The sequence below is a fragment of the Paramacrobiotus metropolitanus genome, unplaced genomic scaffold, assembly GCF_019649055.1.
Source record: "Paramacrobiotus metropolitanus isolate TYO unplaced genomic scaffold, Prichtersi_v1.0 Parri_scaffold0000021, whole genome shotgun sequence".
NCBI lineage: Eukaryota > Metazoa > Tardigrada > Eutardigrada > Parachela > Macrobiotidae > Paramacrobiotus > Paramacrobiotus metropolitanus.
This window is the reverse complement of record NW_026570241.1, coordinates 560125-581420: the sequence shown is the minus strand read 5'-3', so window position 1 is coordinate 581420 and position 21296 is coordinate 560125. Positions and strand designations below refer to the sequence as shown.

Here is a 21296-nt window from a genome sequence, read left to right as displayed (position 1 = left end):
ATGGGGCATCACTGAAGTGTACAAACGTTTCTTAACAGGTTTTGATTTTCTCGTATCCATGTCTTAATGTTGATCTTTCCATGATCACGGACAGACAAACTTGCAAAACTATTTCAATAAATCTACAGGATGCAAGACGTATAAACAACAAAGGTTACTATCGACATGGGTTTGCTGTTAAAAAATCGTTTTCCCGAGTTTACAAGTGAACTTAGTTAGAGAAATGCGCGTTTCGCCGCAATAACCAATCCCAACATCCTCAATGTTAAACCCACAGCATCCCGCTCCAACAGCCAGTCCTTTCCAAAGCGAATAATATCGTTGGTAGCCTGCAGGACGACATTCAGCCATCCAACCGGCACGAGAAAATCGTCCCGGTCGCTCCTTTCCAGCAGCACCTGCGCCAGGCCTTTGATGGATTTCTGGGATACCATCTGCACTACCTCTTTCACCGCGTCATCCAGAATGTTAACCATCGTTAACAGAAGCGCCACATCTTTGCGATGAGGTTCTTCGCGCGCGGCATCTTTGACGTCCTTCCGGATGCCTTTAATCAGATCCGGTAGAATTGACCAGAACTTGTTGTCTTTGCGATCATCGTTGCTGTGTTGGCTGCGTGTGACATTGCGGTACGTAATTGCAAGCTCCATAATTTGCAGGAGCACGGCAATATCTTTCCGGTCAGTTTGCAGTTCCACCAGATGGCATAAGTCCCGCCGGGAATCGTGATAATTGTCCAGTTGAAAATTAGCCTTTCGCATAAAATCACAATATCGTAAAACTGATTTTCACGATGCCAAGAACATTATCGTGACTTACTAAACTGCGTGCGAGCAAGGCTTTCACATTGGCGGCTTCCATTTCGAGTACTCGTTCGGCCGACTGCTTAGCGTCGTCCATGTTGTTCAGCTGCAAGTGCAGAAATGCTAAGTTATTCAGCAAAAGTACCAACATTTTCTGTCGTTTCTTGGACTGTTTCTTGGCCATTTCGGCCTCCAGTAGGTTTTTGGCTTGTTGGAACTCCTGCGTGGCCGAATCCATAAACCCATTCTACGGTATAACACGGACACACAATTTCCTTATGATACGATACAAGTTCATACAACTGTCCCTGTCCTTAAGCACCAATTTACAAAGAATTGAGCCGCCACTTTACCGCCATTAGCTTATGCCCCATAACGCTCAGTTCGCTGGCCAGCTGCGTTAACGACAGCTCATCTCTTTTTGGAATCGCTCTATCCTGCAATACAGCAGCCATTTTACACGCAACTTAACGCTGCTATATATATCATTGGATCTAGACACTCTGTTAATTTCGCCCTCATTAGCATACAAATTGCGGCGCAGGATGGATCTTCTTTCCGGATTGGGTGCGGGCCAGAGTAGGGGTAGTACTATGCTTAGTCGGAATCTTGGTTTGTAAGTAATCCCGTGCAATCTGCATTTCCACGGAAAAGTTATTACGGTCCACGGCTTGTTGCGTTACTACACGAATACAATAAATTACATGACTACTCAGTAGCTAACTATGTATTTGTAAAACGAATACGATAATTAAAAATAATTTCAGTACGAGTATTTAATTTGCACTAAGCAGAAGCAGTTGTTTATGAACGACAGTACAAGCAGACACATCTATATATAAAAGCGCGAAAGCAGTTAAAAACTGATGAAAGCCTACCTTTAGTTATCCACAGCAGCGGGTGACCTTTATTGCTTTGAACCTGATATGGCCACTCAGATTTCTGTCCTTGATTAGCACAATAAATTCCAATATTTTGCGCTGCCCGCTTTTTCCGCAGTCCTAAATATGCGACATACTGATAGCCGTGCTTGTAAAGCACTTCCTCAACACTGGCATGCGCCTCGCTTCGGCACAATCTGCGCTCTTTAACCCGCTGACGCCCATTGGTGTTGGGGCGCAACAGCGCCTTCAAAATGTTTTTGTTAATGAACAACAACAATTAATCGGTATCTGATAGCGTAATTAGCGTTACGAGACCTTACAGCAACAATGAAAAAACAAACCTGACTGGAATCTTAAGTCCCTCCAGAACCACGAGGTCGCGAAAGTCGCTAATTTAGAACTTTCTGACCTCCCGAAGGCCCTGCTAATTAACTACTTAGTAACTGAGTCAATTAATCTGAGATAATTCAGTAATGTACTATCATTAATGCTTTATTAAGTAGTAACAAGCAGCGGTTCTGAAAGTTAAACAGTGGATGGCCACAGTCCATCGAAAACTCGTGTTGCGTGCAGACACCATTGGGCATGTATGGTCCTGAAATACGGGCGGGCGCAATTACGACATTGTTATGATTATGTAAATCCGATAAGGCCTTGTGGGCTCGGACTTCTAACATGCTCCACATTGTTCTGCTGGCCGAAACTCTTACAAAAACGCTTTAGTTGAGCGGCACCCTGGGCGGTCGGCTATGACCGTCAAACGAACTAATCGGTGGTTGTTTCTGGACAACGAAACCTTCAAGATGAAAGAGCGTGGCAGCCATGTTTCGTAATCTGCAGTAGCGCATTACCACTAATCGGCATGACAATCCTGCAGTCGGCCTTGCGCCTCTTGCGATCTACTGCAGTTTACACCAACCGGACCTTATAGCGGTGAAGGTGTGCAGAAAAACAATACGTCAGTCTCCTGTAGCCGTGGATGACACCAATAAACATATAGCAGGCAGTTAGCAGTGACCCTTGCGCCAGGTGTACTAATAACTTCCGGCCGATGCTGCGTTCATGACGCCGGCTGCTGCTTCCAGAACTACTGATGTGAGCTTCTGCGCATCACTACCGCACGTGCTAATGGACCGTCCTCGCTGATGTCCGATGCAAACACATGGGCAACATCCATGAAAAGTGCCTGCACGCATGGTGTAAAGGCCGCTCGGCGTGGCATAAAGATTGTTACGCGATATGTTATAAGAAACGTAATGGTTATTTTGAGAATACGATTGTTGAAAAGCGCTGTAGTTGTTGTGTCCAGTTGTTCACCAATTACTACATCATGCAGAAAACCGTTTCTTTTATTTTTCAAATTTTGCTGACCAGTGCTCAGTTTACTGACCACTGCAATACCCTTGTTTTGATGTCCTCTTTATGGACTATACGATGGACGTTTTTGTTTTGGTCAGTTGTTGTTCGTCGAATTATTACAGAATTAAAGGTTTTCACGATTAGGACCGTCTACGCCCATTGGTGTTGCTAAACACCCAGGTCACCGCCGGTGACCTATGGTCAGTACAGGCACACAAAAGATTCCCTTTCTTAATTGAATTTTTTCATCGGGAAATCCAAGTTTTCACAAAGAAACACTCACCCCTTCGGGTAGTGAGCGTTGGAGGGTTAAGCAACTCGTTCAAACGTTGGGTTTTCTCACGGTTATAAACATGAATTAACCAAATCACTGCATGGTGCTATGCTAGAGATGCAACATAAAACTGAAAAAAGCAGCCGGCACTTGCTGAAACCACTATAAGTTTACGCACAGACGGTGCTGCATAACTTGCGTACAGCTACCAAAATGCACCGTTCTGACCGTGGCTAGCAGATAATTATCCTGAGACTGCTGCGGAGGTTATCGAAATTTTTTATCATGCCACCGAGCGAGCAATCGCTACCGGAAATCAGAAATAGCGTACTCCTAAATGTCAACGCTTAAGCTCCACAGCAGGGCCTATATATTCGAAACAACTACTCAAGTTACAAAACTGCGTAGTGGCAGTTTTGCAATTTTTTGTCTCGGTCCGATACAAGATTGCTTCTAAAAAAAGAAGTTCAGCTCAATCCAAGCCGCATCTGTTTTAGTACTTGAGATGGCGCAATTACTCGTATCGCTATTTTTCTTTTGTTGCCTATATTCTAGGCTTTCCATAATCAGCGGCTTGCACTCGACGTCAGGAGGTGCCTCAGGTAAGCCATACGTTGGCGGAAATTTGAAATTTATGTTGCATTAGATCAGCTTTTAGCGAAAGCTATAAATTGCATTCCCCATCATCAAGTACGTATAACTATAAGTATTAATTGGCGTCAATTATGAAACTACAGAATGATACAGACACCGTGAGATAAGTAGAATGCTTCTTGCATTCTTCCTTGCAAACACGGCTGTAATGAAAAGCACAGAGAGGAAGATCAAATCTGGTGAAAAGACATGCACTCGTAGATAGCGACGACGGATTTGAAGCTGCTATAATTGAGCCCCCTGGTGCACTCACGGAAGCCGTTGAAGGTGTACAAGTCACCCTTAAATGCCGGGCTTCTGGCAAGCCACGACCGATGGTCAAATGGATAAAGGATGGACAGGTTCTCGACGATCTGTCGATATACAATAAAATTTCATCGTATGTGCATCTTCGAGTAATCTAAACTTTTCTATACGCGCGATAAAAGTTAGACGGAAATGCATACGACGAGGAATTTCCTCCACCCCGGCATGAATTACGCACAAAATGTTTTGAACGGAAGTACGCGTTTTTCAGAGGTTTTCCGTATATATAGGGTGGAAACCGATGGAAATTTAATCATCAATGGTACCACTATCGCCGACACTGGAAACTACACGTGCCAAGCGATGAATCGCTATGCAGCCCAGTCCGCTTCTGGCTGGCTCGAAATTAAAAGTAACAAGCTTGACCATTGCAATTTGTATTTACTCGTATATTACGTATACATACTGAAACGACTGTCGGTGAAATTAAAGGGAGAACTACTATAACGACGCCTCCCGAAGACAAAATACGGGAAGTCGGGGAATATGTGACGTTTCACTGCTCGGCTAGCGGTGATCCCAGTTTGAAAGTGAAACTTGAGTGGACACACGGAAGCGAACCAATCCAACTCAGCGAACGAATAGTGCAGAATTACGACAACAGTCTAACGATATCCCGTCTTAATGAGATGGACAATAACAAATACACGTGTACTGCACGAACGCGCTTGGATCACGTGGAAGCTAGTGCCGAGCTGCTGGTTAGGGATGTCCCAAACCCGCCAGTAAACGTTCGAGTTCAGTGTCATGAACGCAGCGCCACTGTGTCGTGGGAACCCAATGGGGATAATCGTGATCCGATAGTTGCATACACCATCAGTTACACCGCGACCTTTCAGTTTCAAGATGGTGTCCAGAAATATGAGTATCTTCAGGGTGATATTTCTCCCGCTGATTTATCGAGATCAGTGGCCCCCAGTCACACGTAAGTGTATTTAGAAATGGTTGGCACGTGTACGCCGTAGCGGCGAGCCGTCGATTGCTGCAGTAGCGACCTTGAGATTTAACATTTGTATAATACAGTAATAATGTACAGGACGAAGTGCGTATAATGTACAAGTACAGTACTGCACGAAGCACAAGATCCGTCTTAAGCCTGGCTGCGCATGCAAGCGTTACTCTTTTCGCACTCAGTCCAGCAGATGATGCGATGCGCAATGGCTGCGTTCCTGTTGCACAGTTTGACTTGATTTACATGATTTTCAAATTTTTGCACCGCGGACCGGCTGGCCGATTTGCATCTTTTTGTCAAACATCGTTCATACGAGCAGAGAATAATTTGTACATTGTAGAAAAGAAAAATAATTTGAGTTGGTTTTCAGCAACAGCGTTGTTCGCAGTATGCTGCATGATAGAATCGATTTGCGTAGTATTTAGCGGGGTATTTTCAGGAAAACCTTTAAATGTTTTGCAGAGGTATGAACTACACGTTCCGAGTAATTGCACGAAACAATTTTGGACCGAGTAATGTAAGTGCGCCCGCTCATGATACATGCACTACGCTTCCGGACGTACCACACAAAAATCAGGGAGACAAAGATCGACCGACCAGAACATCGGACAACCCGGACAAACCCTAGACGATGGTCCGGCTAACGATACGGTAGGTGATGCAGTGAATAATCTGTCGCATTTCGTTATAAGTACAAGTATGTTTCTTTTACGTTTATGTGTAGCTTAAACTGAAACTGGAACGCCCTCAATTGCGGCACCTTAATTCAAGCCACCCCATCCAACCGACATAATATACCGATTGATGCTGAGTCTGCTGACCAGAACCTCTGCCAAAAGGAACAATCTTATTACTACAGTAGAAGACTTTAGAGATTTTTAACCGAAACTCTATGCCTCCCGATGTAAGTTTAGGTATTCTATTAAACTAAAGAGCATGTCTTTGGCGATCACTGATATGTTAATGGCGAACAAAAAACGAGAAAAGTTTCTCGGGCTACATTCTTCTACAGCAGTGTTTAAAGATACTGGTGATAACAATAACAATCGCATTCGCGTCCAAACAATACGATTTTCATACTAAAGAAATGGTTACATGCCATTATAGACCACTCCTATTATGAAGTTAACGCAAGCGTGTAAAACGACCAACAAAATTAATTAAACGTTTATGTGGTATCTTACGACCGAAAACAATAATGGCCTAGTTACCAAACATTATTTAAAATAAAAATACTCGCTATTTACAGCAAGCCTACATAAGCACTGCAAGAAACATGTTGCAGTTTAAGAAACAGAAACCTTGCTGGTACGCGTGTCCATAGTCGCAAGTACTGAATTTAATCCATGATTTGTACAGATCTGTAGTACTTACTATTAAGACTGTGAAATCTTAAATTTAACTGTTTAGCGTCCTTACTCACACAGCAAAGCACTACCGTATTGCGTATTACGATAAAACTGTAAAAGAAACTTCTACATACAATCAGTTTGCAAAACATACGCAATCGTAACTCACAACAATTAACGAACACCCTCTACATGTAATCAAATAAAACCGAGAAAGAAAATCTACTGTTTCCCACGTCTATGTATTTACGCTTACGTTTACGGATTCCCCAAGCGAATGAGTGTACGTAATTCCGTTTTGTTGCTTCTTAATGGCACCATAAGGCATAAAATCGGTTTGCTCCGTACGCGCATTCTCCTCCCAAGGCAAGGTGTTTCAGCCGAAAGCAAATTCATTGCAGTTGCAACGAGGTGGCTGACCTCCGCATGTCCGTGGGTTTTCAATGTTGGCGATAGTACACAGCCACCAGGTGGTACACAAGACTGTGCATGACACATCTAAACAAAGACATTTTTGAGACAACCGTAGGAATTTTTCATATACATTCTCGCTTACCAACACCGCGAACCGGTCCGTTAAAAATGTTTCCGCTGCTTTGTAAACTGGCTGGCGCATAACCTAGGCAGGAAGTCCACATTAATGATCTTTTCTTTGCCTGTTCTTAGATCCAGTTTGCGTAAGCGGCAGCGAGACAACGAATTTCTCTGTAGTAGCTATTTCAACGCCAAAAAGGCTCCTTAACTGTGTTGCGCTGACAACCAAAAACTGCAAGGATTTTAGTATGTAAAACGGAGAATCGTGCGAGTACCTAAGTTTGGAGGCGATTCTGTGGTTGTAGTACGTTTTCTCGTGCTACTCTTCATTGTCGTAGTACTGCGATCCGAAGTAGCAGTAATCCTAAACGAACTGGCTTCGTTTCCTGCAATTATAATCCGCTTGAGTAAGAATAATAATCCGCTTGAGCAAGAACGCGGGTCCTTGTGATGCCCTTAGTTTTGCAACGTACAATTTATTGAAGCTACAATGTTTAGCAGATCAAATATCTACATCAACGGACACTGCACCTGCACTGTCCCTGCACACTGCAGGCGTCTGCGGCACTTTCTCAAAGTTTTCATCGATGCAGCCGTACGCTTTCTTGATTTTGGTCTCATCCTGGCTACTCAGCCGTCTGCGCTGACCAATCATCTTGTCTTTCCCGAATCGCGGCAACATTGCTGGCCGTTTCCGGCTGATGGCGAATTCGAAAGGGGAATAGTGCAGAATGGAGTCGAAGTCGTACTGCACCCCGTGTGTCGACATATTGGGCAAGATACGGTAATTCATGTTGTACATTCCGGGCTGAATATGGTCGACAAACACTTGCACGTAATCATCCCGATCGGGACGGTTTTGTTCGTGGTAAAAGCCTAGCGCGTGGAGAATTTCGTGCAAAATAATACCTTCTGCCATGCAGCGGCTGCCAAGTTTAATGTGTGTTACACTTCCGGGAACTCTCCCAACTTGTGAATTACATCTGCAAAATTAATCGATATCGCGGCATATCTGGATGGATTATTAAAGGTTGACTGTAGTGTTTAGCCGCCTTTAGCGTACCCCCTTCCGGGAAAAAATCCAATGTACTCTTTCTCATCAGAGCGAATTTTGAAATTTAAACAGTTGTCGGTTCGCCGTTCTATCGTGCGCAGCGCATCCGTAATAAGCCTTCGAGCTCTGCTATCTAAACAGCGAAAGCACTCAATCTTAAGTGTGGCGGTGATGAGCTAACATTCCTAGCCGAAAGATCAGAGAAGCCCACAACTAACAGACCGCACCGGTTCATATACTAGAGTAGTAACCAAGCCTTTTGTACAATGTACTTGTTCACAGTATTTCAATTTTTTACGCAGCTTTACCGAACTCTGGATGTATCAAGTAAGGAACACATTTTCCGGTGTTCGGCCAGTAACTGTAACTGTACATCTGCCCGCTTTCGTTCCCGTGTGCAGCCATATGTCCGGAAGCGTCCTCATTCCAAATGATATCATTTCCGGTTAGGGATTCATCAGCCTCCAAAATCGAGGAATGTATCCGGCTTTTCCAGCCTGCAGAAGGTTTCTTGCACAACATTTAGCAGTCAGAATGTATAAGCAGCCAATTACTCTTCCATCTTAACTGCGGAAATCAGTTGTTGGCTTAATCGTAGAAGTAAACGGTTGTGCCGGAAGTTTTGCAAAACCAATCCAGACGTCTTCTAATCTCAAATCAAATGACAACGTTAAATCATAATCTCTTTTCGGACAAACCTTGTGGTAGCTTGGCGCAGCTGGCTGGTTTGGCGCAGTGGATGAAGCAGCATAATATCCAAAACCTGAAAGATGTTAGCGACATGTTTTGGTGCATGTTGTTTATACCAGCTAACTGTAAATACAGTACGAGTATACGCACAAAATACCTAATCATGTGGCGTTAGAAAAATAGTACTTACGTAGGTCCCAGTACCAGCTAACTGTAACAGTACCAGCTAACTGTAAATACAGTACTAACTGTAAATACAGTACGAGTATACGCACAAAATACCTAATCATGTGGCGTTAGAAAAATAGTACTTACGTAGGTCCGATGCTTATTTTATATCGTACTTTCCGTGTACAGAGTATGATACAACTAGCACCGTACCACTCCTTTCATTTTATAAAGCTAGTGTACTGTACTATGACCTCATTTTAGATGATTTTAGAAGAGATTGTCCTTTCGATTCTGTAATCGTTGATCAACGTACCGTTTAGCAAAAGTTTCCTGTACGTAGTTCGTTGTGCCACGTATTCAAATTAAACCTGGCGTTTTAGTTCAAGAAACAGAAGTATTAAGAATTAAGAAACACTCCTACAGAAAAATAAGCAAAGCAAAAAAGCGGGACTCCTTTGCGGTTTGGCTAAAACTAGAAGTTGGTGAAACAGGCCTGAATGAAGAAGCATTACTGTGCTACCTGCTTAACTAACTGCAAGCTTTGAAGGAGTCACAGAGGTGTGAGCAAGTCGGTATAAATGGTATCTTCCTGCTGGCCAAAGCCAGTGAGGCGGCTCAATAAAATAAAAGTTTTGCGGCTCAAAGGAACAGCTGATTGTCCAACCCTTTATTAAAAGAATATTATCGACGTACACGTACAGCTTAGGACAAAATGGTCACATACCCAACATCTCCACATTCAGTACGAATGCAGCGCAGTGCACTGTACGACTGAGCTCAAAATATCCGTTTCGTACAAGTGCACTGCACCGCTTGCGTACAGAATGCTGGGTATGGGGCTATGCGACCATTTAGTCCTACATTGTACGTTACTGTGCCACACTGTCCCCTTTATTACTATAAGTAAAATAATCCAAATTTTTAATTTAACGCGAAAATTCCCTGTTCCCCGTCGATTTCTTGTGACCGTTCGATTTCTCTGGACTTAACACCCATGCTAGTAGCGGTGGCCAAGTTTTAACGTACTGTATGTTTTCTGGATACATCCAGGTGTTGCGACGCTTCGAGTTTTCTAATATATAATTACTATAATAGGCATGTGCCGCTTTGATAAGCACTTTATTATCTGTAGTATCGTATTTGCGGAGTTGGCTGGTGGCGGTATAAGCGGGGAATCAGTGAAAGAGCGCACAAACATCACCCAGGTTCGAAAGGGTAGTCGTTATTAATAAAGAACTACTCTAATATTTGCTTTCAGTATGATCCACAGGTTCTTTGAAGCCGGAAACGATGTGTCGGTTTTATTGCAGGCGTTCCCATGATCTACTCTACTAGAAGGGGTGTGGTAGCGGCTGTATGTCGTTGGAATTACTGAGCAGGCGAATGCATCACGGCCTTTTTCGCGGTTAACTGTATTGCTGTTTTCGCTTACTTTGGAGTAGCTTCACTGTATAGTTAAACTGATAACAGACGTTCTACCAAAACTGGCGTATTAAATTAACGCCCGATGCTGTGGGGCTGTGGAACGCCATACTACCTCATTACTTGTGCAGAAAATAATATGACGCTGGTAATGTACTCGTATTTTTAAAATTCTTGACATAATAAGCCGACCGCTTGGAACACTGCTTTCCTGTTAGTACTAAACGTGATTTCCTTTTCTAAAGTTGCTACAGCTCAATTTTATCCGCACAGCGGTATTTCAAAATTGTTGACAAACGAGACGGCATTGCGTGAACTGCTTCCATCATTTTGTAAAGTGCTTGAGTGTTTGCTTGCAACAGGTAATGTACAGATAACAACAGGTCTCGGGTTCACTGATTTTTAACCATCAAAACAATGAAACTTCTTGCCGCTACCAGCCTATCACCAGTACTTCTATATAATCCACAAGCGAGGCCGCAGTATATCAGATTGCAAATACGAGACCGATTCTGCACTTAGCCACTGCATAGTAATATCTGCAGGCTTGCAGCTTTATTTTTTTAAAACCCTTGTAATTTGTATTTAGTATTTAATACTATTCATAAAGCTCCTAATTTAAGCTCGCTTTGGTGAGCAAACCCTCTTAAAACAGGCACGACCTACCCTGAGCTGGAATGTAGTTAGCGTGACTAGCTGGTCTCCTTTATGAAGTGCCTCCATTTTCTGGTATTAGCAAAACTAAAAGTACTGAAGTTATTGATTACGCATGCTTTTTTTGTAGTGGACACCGTATAATATAATCGTGATGTGTCAGTATTTGCGACAAACAAAACTCACAAGTACTCACCAACAGACAGTTTGACCTGCTTGAATACGAGACTCTGCCGGTAATACGCAGACACTCTCTGCCAAAGCACTGTCTACACTGCTTGATCGTGTGGCTACAACTTTGTGCCGTTCCAGTTACATATAGGATAAATTGCCTAGGATCTTGGACATTTAAAGTTTGTATTTGCGGTGACATTTGGGCGTGGAGAAAGTCCCATCTGGATCGATAGTTTCGCATCAACTGATAACCGTTGAATTCAAAGTGCAATGATGAGGGGTAGACTAATTCCTGCTGGGCAGAAAATCACGTCATGCGAAGCGTGGGTCTGGTCATTCGAGTGGCACGATCATGAAACACGTTGTGCGTGTTGCTTCCGCGAATCTGCAAAACTGCGGTCCTGCCAAGGATGCCGGTTGTATCGGTACTGTAATGAGAATTGCCAGGTACGAAGCAATACAGGCTTTTAAAATGAGTCAGCGGCTGAGTCTGTCAGCCAACCAACAACAGTTGGCAGATTCTGTCTTAATTTTTTGTTTGACTGTTTACTTATTTTAGAAAGACTGCGTGCTCGTTTTGTTTCTTATACCTTATGCCTTATGGATGTTTCGTTAGCGCGCTGACTGGAAGAAAGAGCACAAATCCGAATGTTCCTTGTTGAAGCGTATAAAAAACTACAGACAGGAAACAGAATCACAACATGATGTAAATCGGATGGTGAGGATGATGCGCTTAGCTTGCGACATGCAGGGCAACACCTCTCGAATATTTTCCACCAATTCAATCATTCTTCTCAAGATTATGAACAAAATTTTTGTAAGTACAGTATGTTTAGTATTATTGTAAGAAACTTGGCTTGCAGACAACGCGTTATTGTCCCAATTGTTAATTTTGTTAGTAACTGTACTCATATGTGTTTACAGAATATGTCCAAAGACACAGTCTCCGAAAGTGAGAAACAAATGCCAGCACAGCAAATTCTCAAGATTTTTCCGAGCGTTAACTCAATAACACGACAGTTGGTTTAACACTGCTTGCGCTTGTCTTGTGAATTTGTTCAAACATCGCGTTTGTTTTTACAGAAAACTGGAGTTGGTTAGAGAAAAATTGTTTGAAGGTTTACTGGAAGCCGCGTTTCCCACGGCGGTCGGTGGCCACTCTCTGCTGTCAGATTCCGATATTGCGGACATCATAACGAGAATTGAATTACATAATCATCTTATTTATGAATACGATGGAGATCGTCCTGTTTTCTTTGGAATGGGTCTTTTTCCGGATGCCCCCAGTGGCTCGATGCCCGAAGCATGCTCCGATCAGAATGCCCTGGTTTCGTTCGATGGACGGACGCTTTGCTGCACGCTCTGGATGACATTCCGGATTACAGCGGGCTACAAGACGTAAGTAAAACGGCAGTTTGACATGACCGACAAAGTACTTATTTACTGAACTTGGCGTTGTTTGTATTCAAGCGGAAGAAGTATTGTGTTAATCGATTCACCATGTTCGGCAATCTGTTCTGAAGCTGGTCATGCTCATTCTAATCTTTAACTTTAGTCTCTGTTCTCTTTGTTACGTACGAGACGATTTAATGAAATACTAGTACATCAAGCTCGTAAACCGATGTTTTTTCGATCCTGATGTGCGCATTCGTATCTGCAGTGGTGACCTTGCATTTTAATATTCACAACCAAAAGTTATCTTTTATGCCATGATTTCGCATTTCTTGAGTTAAGATGTTGCAGCACTATAGCAGCATCGTTTGTTGTACAACTGCTGTGAATGCCGGTATTTTGTTCTTCTGTGCAGGTGCTTTTGTACGATCTGAAAGACTTCCCCTTCCGATGGCCAGTGAAAGAACGGAATAAAATTTACGCAGATAGACTGTACGGCGACGTAGAGTGCACGTGTCGTAAATGTTCGGATGCATACGTAAGCGCATTATTATACTTATTCATAGTAAAGTGTTTGTGCGTCTCTAAGCATGGTGGATTAGATAAATTAATATCTTCTAAAATTTTTTATGCTGCAGGAAGCCATCATAAATCCGCTGAAATGCGCCACAAAAGGCTGTACAGAACGCATACCAAGCGATCACCGCGCGCTGCTGCCCTGTGCACAGTGTTGTGCTGTCAACGAAGTTAATCTCCGTAAACTCCAAAAGTTTTTACAAAATCACGAAAATGACTTCGCCAATCACCTTGACATGTGGAACGCACGGGACAGCCAGGCGATTATGGTGAAGAAATTTCCACTGTGGAAGGAACTGGAGAAGGCTGATATTCTGCAGCCGGAAGCGCAGCTGCGCTTCGTTCTGGGTTGGGATGTGGCTCGAACGTGCAGCGAATCGGGGCGGTACCAGGAAGCATGGGAACTGTATCGTGATATGATCGTCTGTGTCCGGTAAGTTGATGAGGAAAACGGTTTGCAAATTCCATAATTATAATTTCTGCTTTGAATTTGTGTAGGAACGTGTCTCCTAAATACAGCTTCTATCGGGCGCAGTTTCTTCGCGAAGCGTCAGCGTGTGTATTAAATTGGGGAACGGAATTTATTGGAGAAAATAAGGAACAAAAAAAGCGGCTATTACCGCTGCTCTTGGATGCTGTTCCTTTAGCGATCGAATTAATGAAAGACGCTCTGGATACCTATTCAACATTATGCAAGAAGAGTGTTGTGACGGGGAGGATTGCATCGTGGTTACTGCTGCAAGAAAAACTTCAGGCCCTTGTTTTAGAATTTTCAGAAAAATCTCCCATGCAAACAGCAAAATAAGGACCGTGTTGTCAGAGCGGGACTCTCCGCCCTCCAAACTTGCTATTGCTATTTCTGGGAATCTCCACCCCGTACATTTCCTCGCTGTTTTGACGGATCTGCACCACAGTTTCACTGGCTGCAGATTCCGCTTTCCTCAGTTGGTGGTTTTTTGTGTGGCGGCAACATCGCCAATGAAGTCGACGTTTCCGGGTTGTTCTGTCGAGGATAGGCGCGGCGTTCCATACGACCCCGCGTTATAGTGTTTTGTGGTCGAATTCCTTGGCCTCCCAAATTCTAATTTGCAATATTTTAACAAAAAAACTATACCATCCTGGTTTTTTTAACTTTATTTATTGAACTTTATTCCGATGCGATATTCCTCGTACAATCAACATGCTGTAATAATCAACTTGCATGTAATCAACATGCTGTAATAAGCGCAGTGCAGATGATAAAAGGCGCATTAAAACACAGAAAACCATAATAACGCCAATAATATTTATGTAGCGCACATTGCACATTTCGTGGCACAGGTCACCATTCGGCGTTCAGCAGTACTGGAAAATCGTCGACATCGTCACACTAAAAAAAATCGGGTCCGCAACCTTCGGAAGCCTAGTTGCGGCCCAAACAATTGGCTTTGAGATTGAATGCTCGGATTTAGGCGCCACTGAAATGAACGCAGCAGCGAACATATAGAGATAACAAAGATTCAACGCTGAACAGTCATCTAAAAAGTGCAATTTGTGCAAACGTTGATTTACCCTACCTGCATTACCTCAGGGCTCGCAGTGGTCGTTCTTATCCGCACCACCGTCGCGGCATTTTTTACAGTTTGAAATCGGTTCCACATTACGGCCATCTTTGCACTTAAATAGCATATTTGACAAATATTCACCCTCCCCGACACTATAGCCTGCAAAGCATTAATAAAGTGGTGAAACGCTGAAAATTTATGCACGCTGTAAGTTTAGAGTATGCGCGGAAGCGTTTGTATCAGTGCAGATCAACTAGTAACGCTGCACGCGCGTATACAGTATACGTATCTAACAATAAGGGTTTCTACCTAAAAAACGTAAAAGCTGCCCGCAGTACTGAAGATTTGTTTTGCATTGTGACGTTGGCCCAGCTGTGACGTCCGCAAAGGCTGGACGGACTTCTGGTGGACCGCTGCCGGTATATGTGATGTTGTCGCCGCACGTCATCGTGATGTTGCAATCGTTATCAGCGCCGCACGATGCAAAGGATCTTTGCCCGCCTGGAACACCCACCGGCTGCGTCCAACACCACGGGTCGCCGATTTTCATTAGTTCCCAGTAAGCATACGCCCAGCACCAGCCATGAAAACAGCCGCACTTCAGATGGTCCGAGCACGCCATGTTGGTTCTCACTGAAATACCAAGTAGCAGCAAAATTTACCGTTTTCTGCAACCGATTTATACAATATCGTGGAACTTAAGGCTGAATAATCTCATTCAAAAATTAATCTTATAATTTTCGCTAAGCATACGTGTTCTCTGTTCGGCAAAAAAAGCAGCAAGGCTCTGGCTCGATAGGCTGGTGTTAAGAGCGGCTAGCGCTGTGGTCTCGGTTAATGTGGACGCAACCACAGGGCTTTGCGTTATTTATTCAAAGTTATCATCGAGACATCCATAAGCTTTCTGCAGTCTCACGACATCCAGTGGACTCATCCATTTGCGCTGACCCATCCTCACAGAGGTGCGGATCTTGGGAATTATGGCTGGCTTATCGCGTTTGATGGCGAAGTCCCAGGCTGCATAATGGAGGATAGATTCGTAGTCGTACGGAATGCCATGTGTGGGCATACTACGCAATATTCGGTAGTTTGTGTCGTACATTTCTGGTTGTATGTTCTCAGGGTACACCTGCACAAACTCATCCCGATCTGGCCGGTTTTGCTCGTGGTAAAAGCCGAGTGCATGTAGAAGTTCGTGCATAATAATGCCTTCTTTCATGCAGTTCCTGCTGAGTCGGACCTCGGTAACGCGGCGAGGAGTCCGTCCCACGTGAGACAGGCAACTAGAATTGTAGAAGTGGATGTACGCTGTGCGAGCGCAATACTTGGTTCTGCTGTATGTATTGTACGCACAGTAATCAGTACGTAATTACTATGTATAGCATCATAATATAGTATTACTAAACTAACAGTACTTAATATTAAGGTAGTAGTCAGTTTATTAATGTTTCTGTTAGTATTTTAATTAACCTATTACAACGTTTCGTTTCATATTTGCACGAAAATTCGTGGCATTTTAATAGTTATAACGATTCTTGCTGTAGTATAATTATGTAGTTCAACCTCCTGTCGAAACCGGAAACATACCACGGTGTACGGTATACTGTAGTTACTAGTCAGTAGTTACCCTCGTCCATATGGCACGATTGAAATGTGCTCCTCTTCATTTGCACGTACTTTGAACTGTACACAATTATCTACTCAACGCTCTATGGTTCGCAAAGCTTTCAGAATTTTTTGACGATCCGCGTCACCTAGAAATAAAGTGATAAACTGAGTTACTAAAGTACAATGATCTGAATGTATTTATTAAAATTAAATTAATTTTGCACACATAACCGTTGACACTGGCACAATGTCAACGGCGTTCGATGATATCGTAGATATAGTAACCGATCTTTTACGCCGGATCTTAAAATATATATATGATAGCGATGGTACGAAGAAGGTAAGTAATCTGCAATTTGCCAGTATCTTTCATGCAGATTTACCAAAAGCTGGATGTATGAAGTAAGGAACACCTTTCCCGCTATCAGGCCAATAACTGAACGAAACCCGGTGGTCTGTCTCATCCACGTCCGCGGATGCGAGCAGGGCATACCCCCCATCGTCCCAAATGATGTCATCTCCAGTTTCCGGTTCTGTTGATTCATTAACCGATAGATCTATTCTGCTCTGCCAGTCTGCAAATAAAATTCACACAAAATTAAGGAGATTACGCATCTAATCGGATACAGAAGCAGTATTTTCTTGTAAAATATTAGAGTTTTCAAACTTCTGCAATTTTTTCTTTAGGTAAATACTAGTGGTATAACAAGTTTACAACTATGACATTATCACACACCTGTCGGTAATTCCGCACAGTAACTCTCTATAAAATAAGTGTACAAGCATAAGGCGCGTAAACTAAGGATTAACGGAGCACTGTCTGTGAACATTTTTAAAAAAAGGTTATTAAGCACTCGTACTTTCACGCTCCTTATTACACGCCAAACCCGATGTTCTGCAAAGAACTGCCCTACCAGGTCTATTTCACTTTTAGTCTGTATGTTGGCAAGTCTTCAGACACGATTAGCAGAACTGATTGCAAGTCTTTAATCGTCTGTGGTCTTATCGGTAACATCTTGATACAAGTGTGATTTAACTGTGAGAAGTATGTAAGTACCGGTACTTACTCGACTACTACTTTCTGTTGCGTTCTGGATTCGCGCTGTTGGTCGCAGGCAGCACTGTGAAAAATTTACGGGCTACACGAGGAAGATCTGTTGAATAAAGTTTTCTTTTGGTATGTACGGCATTAGTCTGTACGCATTGCATTCTACCTAGTGTCGCTACGTTTTCCACTATGCCTTTGCCGATTTGCGTTACTCCGACTGCAGTGACGCCGACTCACTGCACTATGTTGGTACTGTGATTTATCCGACTTTGTTGTTGCTTATCTGTTCATACAACCTTGTGAAGCAGGGAGAAGCTGTCAAAATTACGAGTACATGGACGCAGTTAGAGAGAGCACGCAGATTTATCAGAATACTTTAGACTTCAGATGACACCTGCGTGATACAACCATTATACCGTAGCGGTTGGGATCAGATAGTGGTTGTTTTCTGGACTCACTCAATACTGCCAGGACACACAGTCATATGCAGTTGTTTGTCGTCTGACCGGTTTAACCAAAATCAAATAATTACTCTACTACTCGTGTTCAGCAGCTGTACTTACATTGACCTAAGCTCCCAGCATCTTATTGTCCGTTCAACCATATTTATGTTAATTGGGTAACTTCGGCAGCAGTATTTTTGTTGCGAGTGAAACTGCGACCACCGCAATGTTCAGCACGAATGTTCTACGACTGATGTTCAGTGCTCTGCTTATTGCGCATTGCCTATTACATTTGAAACAGATTAACTGCGCAGAATTACCATCAGGTGGGCAGCACTCTTTGAATGGCATTACCCAACAATTTCGAATATGACAAGTTCTCGGCGCAGAATGGCGACATCGAATTCACCCATCGGTCAGCGAATCGGAAGAAGCACTGACCAGAGCCGATATTATCTGGGAAGATGCAGCCACACCGGGATACCCGATGTTGGCCGCAGAGGAACCGGGAAGCGGTCACATTGTGTCGGGTAGCAATTACTGGCCTAACAGCGGACAGTGCATTCCATATCGTCTACACCCGGCATTCGGTACAGTAACTGTTTTTGACCAATATTTAATGCAGCAGTGTACCAATATTCAATTTACTTAGTGTAGTGCATTCTTATTTCCCACTTTTTCGCTTATATAAATCATGGAATTATTATTTTAGTGAAACTATTAGCAGTTGTTTCGTGAAATTATGTGGTTTAATTAGGTAAATATTTACAGACGAAGAAACCAAGCAGCGTATCCGTAACGCCATGAACACCATCGAGCGACGCACAGATCACTGCTTGTCTTTCAAGATCCAAACGGAGGAAACCGAATACATATCTATCGTTCCCGCTGGGCGAGGGTCAGTAAAGCTTAATTTGCGGCAACTCTTTATTGCAGCCGGTTGAAAACTATAACAGTCGTGCTAAAAATAAAAAAAATGTATAGTCAGTTAGAAACGTGATAATCTATTGTATTTGATTGTAACTTGTAGGTGCATGTCGCACGTCGGGATAATACCTGGACGAACAACGGAAATCCGACTGGGAAGCGGCTGTATGAAAGACGGAATTATTCTGCACGAACTTCTGCATGCGCTCGGCTTCTACCACGAACAGAACCGACCTGACCGTGATGAATTCGTCCAAGTATTCACCGAAAACATTCAGCCCAACATGTACGAGCTGAACTACGGTATCTTGCCACATATGCCCACCCACGGTCTCCAGTACGACTACGAATCCATTCTGCACTATGCAGCGTGGGATTTCGCCAAGAGCCGCGACAAACCGGCCATCATTCCCAAGATTCGTTCGCCTGTGAGAATGGGTCAGCGCAAATGGCTGAGCGCGCTGGATGTCACGAAACTACAGAAGGCTTACGGGTGCATCGACGACAACTTTGAAAGAGTGGAGCGCAGGCCGCAATTGCACTGCGACGAGAGCAGCACCACTGGAAAGCCAAACTACCAGACAGCAATTGGTACTGACAAGGCAAATACTGGCTCGACAACTGCGGCGACAACCGCTGCAACATCGGAGAAGAGTCCAGCCACGATTCGTTTCTCAGACCTAATGTGGACGGTCATGGAAATGTCCGAAGCCGGTGTGAACAATGTCCAAGTCATCGACGATCAACTCCACCTCCGTTTGACCAAGCGTAACAATTTTTTCCATTGCGCCGGTGTTCGCTCGGTCGATACGTTCGGTTTCGGCCGTTACCAGTTTCACATTGAAAGCCGTCTGGATCAACTACATCCTCACGTAGTTTTCGCTCTTTACAGTCAAATGGACCCTCATCCGCGTATCGGTATTCAGTTTTCGCGGTGGGGTAACGCCGATGCTCCGATCGCTAGTTACGGGGTCGCCAGTCGGCGTCTGCCATCGCCCTTTTCAAGCGGTGCAGATAAGCAGCACGCTTTCTCGTTTTTCCTTGTTGGGACGTACACAACCCATACATACGAATGGAAGCCGGGAAACGTGACGTTTTCTTCCCAGCACGATCATCAGAGTAGCAACCGGGATTTGTTGTTTAAATTATGGAGTCATGCCGGCACTGCGCAAAGTATTCCACAGAAAGCACTTCCCGTAACGATAAGTTTATGTGTTTATAAAGATTACGAAGCGGATCATATAGAAGAAATTGTGGTGCATTCGTTCCGGTTTTTTCCTGAACGTAAGTACGAGCAGAGCACACTTATTTTCGTACGGAATGCTTGTGTTAGAGTTTTGGTTTTGGCTTTAGTTCGCAGGTACGTTGTGCAAAGTGGGGACACCATAGCCAGAATTGCTGCACAGATGGGGAAGAACTGACAGCAGCTCGTCGTTGATAATAATATTGAAAATCCTGACGTGATCTATCCTGGACAGATTTTGATCGTATAGTTAGATCCCATTCGTTGGTCTTCGAAATTACTGTTGAAATATTATTTTGTTCCGAAAACTGTAGAGGTTGCAACTGGTTGTTGGTTAAACCTACATTCGAGTTTTGTTCGTGAACATTTAAATACATATGGTTAAAAAAGAAAATAAAGCTGTTGCGAAAAAATATCAAAGTTAAATTGTAGTAAATAGAATTTTCTCAATGCGTTTTCGTAGGGGAAGTACGTAATTGAACCATATTCAGTCCGTGGTTCGTGCAAACAAAAGTTTCTGTGTTCAAACCCAGCTGAGTCTACTTCTAAGGATGTTTATTTATTATGCGCATTGTATGCATCTGTATGTGTTTTTGCTGCCCACTGTGTGTCGATTCGGAAAATTTGGACCACCAACCGACTGACCTATTTTCACTTTTTTTAGTCCTACATGGTAGTCTATTTAACTTCGATCACTGGCGGGTGGTAAAAGAACATGATCACAATCATGATGTCGGAAAAGAGCAAGGACAACAGCGAACAGAAATGCATACCACTGCGGACACACTGCTGTGTCGAGACAAGCAGCGGACACGTCCGTGCTGTCGGCCGCTTTGATCAAAGCTACGACCACACGCAGCGCCACCTCCCAACTCACGTAACGCACTACGGGTGGAGAGAAGAGAGACATGTCGTCCAGTTAACATTAACAATAACTAGCGGTGGTTGCAAACCACATTATTGCACGAGCGCGAGCGCCATTACCACTGGGAAATGGTATTGGGATTGTGGAATTGGAAAAGCGTGACGTACGCTCATCGTGGCGTCAGCACCTCGCGCTTCGCGCTCGGTGCAAATTAACTCGTTAATTGTGACTTGCGATACATACATACTTTACTTATAGTCCAAGCAGATACAACGTCATGCACATTCTTAAATTTTTACAAAGTAATTAAGCTTTGTTCGCAATTTTTTACTTCACTTAGCAAATATAATTATTTAATTAATCATAATTA

The 21296-nt window shown here is 43.4% G+C and overlaps 4 protein-coding genes and 2 long non-coding RNA genes across 8 annotated transcripts; 3 read left to right on the top strand and 3 right to left on the bottom strand.

Moving 5' to 3' along the window:
* Nucleotides 1-81: 81 nt before the first annotated feature.
* On the bottom strand, nucleotides 82-6971 carry LOC129586609 (uncharacterized). Of its 2 annotated transcripts, none has more exons than XM_055479936.1 (6): nucleotides 6838-6971; nucleotides 1682-1898; nucleotides 1334-1485; nucleotides 1157-1240; nucleotides 820-1050; nucleotides 82-752 (listed from the first exon to the last, which is right to left on the bottom strand). In XM_055479936.1, exons 1-6 carry the CDS (start codon nucleotides 6907-6909, stop codon nucleotides 216-218), a joined length of 1293 nt encoding a protein of 430 aa, XP_055335911.1. In that variant the 5' UTR covers nucleotides 6910-6971; the 3' UTR covers nucleotides 82-215. The 2 variants fall into 2 exon arrangements, with proteins under 2 accessions (XP_055335911.1, XP_055335909.1); XM_055479934.1 differs by having other exon boundaries at nucleotides 1682-1931; nucleotides 6838-6932.
* LOC129586614 (uncharacterized) lies at nucleotides 4919-6196 on the top strand. Its single transcript, XR_008690155.1, has 3 exons — nucleotides 4919-5205; nucleotides 5695-5883; nucleotides 5957-6196. It is a non-coding gene; the product is annotated as an uncharacterized LOC129586614 (long non-coding RNA).
* On the bottom strand, nucleotides 6544-9010 carry LOC129586610 (zinc metalloproteinase nas-14-like). Of its 2 annotated transcripts, none has more exons than XM_055479937.1 (7): nucleotides 8868-9010; nucleotides 8478-8666; nucleotides 8179-8302; nucleotides 7647-8098; nucleotides 7391-7501; nucleotides 7138-7200; nucleotides 6544-7079 (listed from the first exon to the last, which is right to left on the bottom strand). In XM_055479937.1, the coding sequence occupies exons 1-7, from the start codon at nucleotides 8962-8964 to the stop codon at nucleotides 6958-6960; spliced, it is 1158 nt and encodes a 385-aa protein (XP_055335912.1). In that variant the 5' UTR covers nucleotides 8965-9010; the 3' UTR covers nucleotides 6544-6957. The 2 variants fall into 2 exon arrangements, with proteins under 2 accessions (XP_055335912.1, XP_055335913.1); XM_055479938.1 differs by having other exon boundaries at nucleotides 8179-8295; nucleotides 8543-8666.
* A 2292-nt stretch (nucleotides 9011-11302) lies between these two features.
* Nucleotides 11303-14411, top strand: LOC129586465 (uncharacterized). The gene is made up of 8 exons (XM_055479726.1): nucleotides 11303-11727; nucleotides 11897-11998; nucleotides 12205-12299; nucleotides 12364-12545; nucleotides 12599-12678; nucleotides 13088-13210; nucleotides 13311-13681; nucleotides 13747-14411. The coding sequence occupies exons 1-8, from the start codon at nucleotides 11551-11553 to the stop codon at nucleotides 14051-14053; spliced, it is 1437 nt and encodes a 478-aa protein (XP_055335701.1). The 5' UTR covers nucleotides 11303-11550; the 3' UTR covers nucleotides 14054-14411.
* Nucleotides 14412-15886: 1475 nt separating this feature from the next.
* On the bottom strand, nucleotides 15887-17327 carry LOC129586613 (uncharacterized). Its single transcript, XR_008690154.1, has 4 exons — nucleotides 17137-17327; nucleotides 16784-16975; nucleotides 16420-16546; nucleotides 15887-16075 (listed from the first exon to the last, which is right to left on the bottom strand). It is a non-coding gene; the product is annotated as an uncharacterized LOC129586613 (long non-coding RNA).
* Nucleotides 17328-17534: 207 nt separating this feature from the next.
* LOC129586607 (uncharacterized) lies at nucleotides 17535-20515 on the top strand. Its single transcript, XM_055479931.1, has 5 exons — nucleotides 17535-18217; nucleotides 18281-18481; nucleotides 18663-18789; nucleotides 18922-20102; nucleotides 20172-20515. The coding sequence occupies exons 1-5, from the start codon at nucleotides 18118-18120 to the stop codon at nucleotides 20237-20239; spliced, it is 1677 nt and encodes a 558-aa protein (XP_055335906.1). The 5' UTR covers nucleotides 17535-18117; the 3' UTR covers nucleotides 20240-20515.
* The last annotated feature ends 781 nt before the right edge of the window (nucleotides 20516-21296 follow it).

Coding starts and splice junctions, on each gene's coding strand:
- LOC129586610 (XM_055479937.1), bottom strand. CDS start 8,964: ATGCACCAAAACATGTCGCTAACATCTTTCAGGTTTTGGATATTATGC. Junction 7,502..7,646: donor AGTGTGCAGGGACAGTGCAG/GTGCAGTGTCCG, acceptor TTATAATTGCAG/GAAACGAAGCCAGTTCGTTT. Junction 7,080..7,137: donor CGGACCGGTTCGCGGTGTTG/GTAAGCGAGAAT, acceptor GTCTTTGTTTAG/ATGTGTCATGCACAGTCTTG.
- LOC129586465 (XM_055479726.1), top strand. CDS start 11,551: ATGATGAGGGGTAGACTAATTCCTGCTGGGCAGAAAATCACGTCATGC. Junction 11,728..11,896: donor ACTGTAATGAGAATTGCCAG/GTACGAAGCAAT, acceptor ATGTTTCGTTAG/CGCGCTGACTGGAAGAAAGA. Junction 12,546..12,598: donor TCCTGTTTTCTTTGGAATGG/GTCTTTTTCCGG, acceptor TGCTCCGATCAG/AATGCCCTGGTTTCGTTCGA.
- LOC129586607 (XM_055479931.1), top strand. CDS start 18,118: ATGTTCAGCACGAATGTTCTACGACTGATGTTCAGTGCTCTGCTTATT. Junction 18,482..18,662: donor TCGTCTACACCCGGCATTCG/GTACAGTAACTG, acceptor AAATATTTACAG/ACGAAGAAACCAAGCAGCGT. Junction 20,103..20,171: donor GTTCCGGTTTTTTCCTGAAC/GTAAGTACGAGC, acceptor TTTTGGCTTTAG/TTCGCAGGTACGTTGTGCAA.
- LOC129586609 (XM_055479934.1), bottom strand. CDS start 6,909: ATGCCTTATGGTGCCATTAAGAAGCAACAAAACGGAATTACGTACACT. Junction 1,932..6,837: donor CGCTTGGGGAATCCGTAAAC/GTAAGCGTAAAT, acceptor AACATTTTGAAG/GCGCTGTTGCGCCCCAACAC. Junction 1,051..1,156: donor TGGGGCATAAGCTAATGGCG/GTAAAGTGGCGG, acceptor GTTATACCGTAG/AATGGGTTTATGGATTCGGC.